The following is a 6436-nucleotide window of genomic DNA, read 5'->3' on the forward strand; positions in this document are numbered from 1 at the left end:
TATACTTAAGGAGTAGAATTTCTAGATAATATGGTAATTCTACTTGTAACTTTTTGAGAAACTGCCAAATTGTTTTCTACAGTTACTGCACTATCATATATCTCCACCAGCAATGTACAAAGATTCCAATTTCTCCGTATCCTCACCATCACTTGTTATTTTCCATTTTTCATTATAATCATCCTAGTGAGTATGAGTAGTATCTTCTAGTTTTTAATTGAATTTCCCTAATGACTGATGTTGAGCACCTTTTTATGTGCTTGCTGGCCATTTGTATATCTTCTTTGGAGAAATGTCTATTCATTCCTCTGCCCATTTTTTAATTGGGTTGTCTTTTTGTCATTGAGTTGTACCCCCTCCCAAAAAAAATCAAAACTCACTGCCATCGATTCAGATGTTCTTTATATATACTCGATAGTAAACTCATCAGATACATGATTTGCAAATATTTGCTACTTTTAATTGGAGAGTTTAATTCATTTACATTTAAAATAATTATTGATAATGGAGGATTTCTGCCATTTTGCTATTAGCCTTCTATATGTTGTATCCATTAATGGTACATTTTGTGATTAATTGATGTTTTCTAGTGTACCATTTTGACTCCCTTCTTGTTTCTTTTTCTGTGTGATTTTTAGGGTTTTTTTCTTAGTGTCTACCCTGGGCTTTACAATTAGCATCTTAACTTCATAACAATGGAGTTTGAATTAATACCAACTTAGTTTCAATAGTATACAAAGACTTTACCATTACAGACTTAATACCAACTTAGCTTCAGTAATATACAAAAATTTCTCTGTACAGCTCTGCTCCCCTCTGTTGTGTTGTTATTGTTACAGATTACATCTTTATACCTTGTGTGTCCATTAACATAGATTTATAATAATTATCTATGCATTTTTATTTTAAATAATATAATTAAAAAGAGGAGTTACCAAAAAGGCAGTAATACTGGCTTTTATATTATGTAGCTAACTTTACCATTGTTCTTAATTTCTTCATGTGGATTCAAGTTACTGTCTAGTGTCCTTTCATTTCAGCATAAAGGACTCCCTTTAGTATTTCTTATAAGTCAGGTCTGCTTGCAATAAAATATCTATTTTTGTTTATTTGGTAATGGATTAATTTATTCTTCATTTTTGAAGGATAGTTTTGCCAGAATAGAATTCCTGGTTGACAGTTTTTATTTCTTTCAGTACTTTGAATACGTTATCCCAATGCTTTCTGGTCTCCAGAAATGGATTCTGATGAGAAATCGGCTGTTAATCTCATTGAGAATCCCTTGTACATGAGGAGTCACTTCTCTGTTATTGCTTTAAAGATCTCTTCTTTGTATTTTTTGAAAATTTGATTATGATGTATCTAGCTGTGACTCTTTTATAGTTTATTGTACTTGGAGCTCATTGAGCTTCTTGAAATGAAGTTTTTCTTTGATGCGGTTTTCATCAAATTTGAGAAGTTTTCAGCCATTAATTCTTCAAATGTTCTTTTTGCTCCTTTCTCTCACTACTGTTTTATTGTGTGTGATTCCCATAATGCATATATTGGCCTGCTTGGTGGTATTCCACAGGTCTCTTAGGCTCTGTTCATTTTTCTTCATTCTTTTTTACTTTTGTTCCTCAGACTGTATAATCACAATTCACCTATCTTCAAGTTTGCTTATTCTTTGCTTGTCTGTTCAAATCTGCTGTTGAACACCTCTAGCTAATTTTCATTTTAGTTATTATTCTTTTCAGCTCCAGAATTTCTATTTGTTTGCTTTTCATAATTTTTTAAGTATAATTTCTATCTCTTTATTGATACTTCCTGTCCTGTAGTTTCACTTAGCTCATTAAGTATATTTAAGATAGTTGACTTAAAGTCTTTATCTAGTAAGTCCAGTGCTCAGGGAGAGTTTTTATTCATTTTTGTTTCTTTTTTCCTGTGAATGGGCTGTGCTTTTGCTTCTTTTCATGCCTCATAATTTTTGTTGAAAAGTGGACATTTTGAATGTTATTTAATGCCATCTGAAGAACAGAAAAAAAGAATGAAAAAGAATCAACAAAGCATCAGAGAAATATGATGAATGTTATTATAATGTAGCACCTCTGGAAATCAGATTCCTGTTCCACTCTGGAGTTTGTTATTGCTGCTTGTTGTGAGTTGTTGCTGTTTATTTAGTACTTTCCCATTGAGTTTTGTAAAGTCCATGTTCTTTGTCATGTGTGGCCACTGATGTCTGTGTTTCATTACTTAATAATGGTCAGCAAACATTTCATTAAACACCTGGTGCCAAGAAAACCCACTGCCAACCCACTATTAATTGAGTCAATTCTGACTCATAGCAACCCTATAGGACAGAGTAGAACTGTCCAATAGTTTTCCTAAGCTGTAAATCTTTACAGAAGCAGACTGCTTCATCTTTCTCACATGGAGAGACTGGTGGATTCAAACCACCAACCTTTTGGGCTAGAAGCCAAAGAAAAGGGGGAGGAAAAGGGGAAAAAATATTCTCCAAATCTTTGCATATTGGCTCTGTGTTCCAACATTCCTTCAAAGCCTAGCCAGACTATTTAACATTCTTCCTTAGCCTTCAATTCCTGCTTGTGCAGAGCCTGAAGGTCAGCCATAGGTGAAAGGTTAGAGGTCTTCTCAAGCCTTTTCTGAGCATTTGTCCAGCCCTAGACATGTGTATGGCCTTGATTCTGTTGAGTATGCAGGAGCTTTTTAAAGACATTATTCCCCCGTGTTTCTCCATTCCTAGGCTTTTTGTTCTGTCTATTGCTTCTCCTAACCTTATACCTTGTTCCAGATGCTCTGGTCGATACTATTTCCTTTAAATGCTTTCAGAAAAAGCCACCCCTGAACCTTCCCTGGCCCTGAGAAAGCTCCAAGTTAGATTTAAAAAAAAAAAAAAAAGGCAAGTCCTTGCATCAGTCCTTTACGGAGCCACCAGACAGGTCAAAATACATAGTCACAATTCTTTAAGAATAGAGTCTACATTGTTCCTTCTGGTACTAGCAACCTGCACCAGGAGTGCAGATTGGCACATTTGTGGCTTCTACTGATTTGGAAAAGGGTGGTAAATTGTCTATTTAAAATGTCACAGTGCTCTCTTACTACAATGTAGCAGATTCTTTCTTCATTATTCTTTTTCATGGTTGTTACTATTGACTAGATTCCAGTGTTCTGAAAAAGTTGATTCTGAATGTTTTTTTCCAGTTTAATGGTTGTTTTAGAATTTAGTTTAGTGGTTGGAGCCCTAGAATTAATTCCCTACTCCACCATTTTTAGTGAAATCACTCACCTCATGCATTTCTGATAAAACTTCTTGAGAATATAGTATGCTAAATCTTAGTTCATAAAGCCATTTCAAATGAAATGCTTTAAAAAGCAGTTTTACTTACCTATTTTTTTAAAAAATTTATGGCTTACAGATTTTACAAATAATTGATAAATGAATTTCAAAATAGAAAAATTTATCTTTGCACTTCCTTGAAATATAATGATGCTTTTTTTTTTCACTTGGAACTACATAAATGATGTTGAAAATATGTAGATTTACTCAGCTCCACTTGATAAAAAAAAACTAAATATGGCTACTTCTGTAGTGATACCACCTCGGAAACCCAAGTAAGGGTCGCTATGAGTCAGGTCCGAATTGATGGCACACAACAACAACATATACGGCTTTGGAGTACCAGCCCGTGTCTTGACATTATTGGTGGCATTTGTTTAATTTGTTCACCTTTATCTTCAGAAGTTACTATGACATTACTTTGGCAAAGTTATGAGGGAGAAGGAAGAGATGATGATAGTGTTAATATCATAAGAAAAAAATCATCAGTTTATGTGATGCAAAATGGAAGTAAATAATTAACTATTTTACAGTACTTACCATCTGCTTTTTACTTTTAGGTGATATTATGAAAGCAGTAACTGAGCTGAATAGAGTACATATCGTCGGTATCTTGGATATCTGTAATTTGGGTGACAATAAAATTGAAGTCTTTTTGCACAAAATTTATACTCCAGAAACTATTTCTTGAAAGTTGGCAAAAGAAATTATTACAGGTGAAAAAAGGAGCACTGCTTTGAAAATACTCTGTCATTTTGTTGGTAATTTCAGTAACTTTTTCAGCAAAAATTACATGAGCTCTAAAGTTATTAAATGGTTTTATGCTTGCTAACACACTTTATTGTAAACTCAGTTTTGAAAAAGTCATGAAAACACAGTTTTTGCATATCAAGAAAATTTTCTTCTCTTCTGTGTGACTATTATCTTGACTTGTAATAATTTATGTTCACTGTCCCATTTGTGAAGTATACTTTTGTCTTAAAACCTCAGCATAAGGCATCTGACTTACAAGCAGAACTTTTCATGGATATTTAACATCTTCCCAAATTTAGTCACACATAATGAGGATATTTGAATTACCAGTTTGAAGGTTAGACTCCTCTAACCTGGTCAACTTGTATTTCTCACAACCAAAGTAGATAAGTATAATTTTCAAAACCACACATGGAATGTCCCTGGTCTTTGTTGTGGTCAGCTTAAAATGAGTGTGTTGAATCAAATTAGGTCTTAAGGTTTCTTTATACCCCCTGTGGTGACTTCATATGCTTTAAACTTTTGAATAGCTTAATTAGTGTATGATATTAAAGCCAGAAGCTTTAGTATGTCTGTATTCTTGCTGTATTTGTTTGTGGTTTTGGTATATGTAAAGTTAAATAGTAAAATTCTATCTCATATTAACATTGTAAGTGCTCCTATTGAAAAGTAAAAAATAGTAGGTAAGAGAATTGGTTTATTCCTCTTTATTGTTATACTTCATTTTAATTGTAAGTGATCACTCCATATTTGGGGGCTCTGTGGTTAACATCTATATGATTAGGTAGATGAGCCAATATGCCTTTGTGAGTTTAAAGATTATCCTGTATCAAAATGAATCCGATTGCAATTAAGCTTATAGGGTTTCCTTTTATCCCTATGGTCCTGTGACTTTACATGCTATATATTTCAAATATATTGGGTAATCCATGAACCTAAAACAGATGCTAGTTTGTTCATAAATGTGTTCAGTCTTTTGTTAATTATAACTGTGTATGATGTTAATTAAAATAGTGGCTCCTTGTGTTAAAATTTTGAGTGTATTATTAAAGAAGTTAAAATACAATAATGATTTGGTATGCTGTCTCATTTTTAATATACTTATATGCTCACACCATATTTTTGGCCTATGATAGATTGGTGTGTTCTTGCTAGATAAGCCTGGAGCTCTGGTAGCATAGTGCCTAAAGCATTTGACTGCTAACCAGAAGGCTAGCGGTTCAAACCCACCAGCCACTCCTCAGGAGGAAAGTTGGGAAATATACTTCCATAGTGATACTGCCTCAGAAACCCAAGGAGGGGTCTCTATGAGTCGGGTCCAACTCGATGGCACATAACAACAACAACAACAGCTAGGTAAGCCAAGATGATTCTTCCATATGTAATTGAACACTATTATTTATCAAACTGAATCTGAGTTTTTGTGGTAAGGTATTATAAAATTTAAATGACACTTTAATTTTAGTGCCAAATAGATGTTGGAGAAGGAAAAAATTAACACTTAATAAATAACTATTGACTGAAAACCTCAGGCTAAGATTTCACACTTTACCAGGTGTGATTTTTGCTCTTATATTGATTGAGAATTATGATCTATTTAAAAATATTGGGGAACTTTAAAAACATCTTCCCTGGCAGTTTATGTTCTAATAGTGTTTTCATCCAAATTTGGGTTTAAAAATCTGTGCCCATACCTGTTTGTCCAAAATTGGGGAGCTATTATGAGAGTTTCCTAAGGAAAATAGCAAACTATCACAAGAACTTACCTTCAAGTGTTAATATATATTAAGTCCAAAGCAACACAAATATACTACTATGATGTTACCTTCATATTATCAAATCAATTATTAAATTATGAAATGTTTCATAGCCCACTTGAGGAGCACAGTCTTTCATTGAAAAGTTTCTGATTTTAGGTGGTCCATGAGATATCACATTGAGATCCATTGGTAAGTTATTAAAGGGAGAATTTGAGCACATGTTCTCTCTGCCAGACATTTTTAGTTCTTTGTTGGAACTCTTCTGCATTCATTTTATACATATCTGGTGATGCTAACAATGTTATTTGACATTCTTAGTGAGACACCTTCTGTTAATATAGACTCTAAACTGTGACAAATTATATTACTCTAAAATCATGTATATAATTTATAATTAGGCTGGTTACTATTTCACTGGTTACTTTTTCAGATACATTTACCTTTTTATTTATTTATTTTTTATTGTGATTTAGGTGAAGATTTACAGAGCAAATTCACTTTCCATACAACAGTTCACATACACTTTGTCTCATGACATTGACCACAGTTTACCACAATGCAACAGCTCCCCTCCCACTTCCTCCCC

The 6436-nt window shown here is 33.3% G+C and overlaps 1 protein-coding gene across 1 annotated transcript in view; it reads left to right on the top strand.

The window, feature by feature from the left end:
* Nucleotides 1–4028, top strand: part of RADX (RPA1 related single stranded DNA binding protein, X-linked) — a 77882-nt gene extending 73854 nt beyond the window's left edge. The window contains exon 14 of the mRNA XM_042782483.1: nucleotides 3898–4028. Coding sequence (XP_042638417.1) covers nucleotides 3898–4028 — 131 coding nt within the window. The remainder of the gene's footprint in view (nucleotides 1–3897) is intronic.
* Nucleotides 4029–6436: the final 2408 nt, after the last annotated feature.

The sequence above is a fragment of the Orycteropus afer genome, unplaced genomic scaffold, assembly GCF_000298275.1.
Source record: "Orycteropus afer afer isolate SDZICR_OR568_19922 unplaced genomic scaffold, OryAfe1.0 scaffold00336, whole genome shotgun sequence".
Lineage (NCBI taxonomy): Eukaryota > Metazoa > Chordata > Mammalia > Tubulidentata > Orycteropodidae > Orycteropus > Orycteropus afer.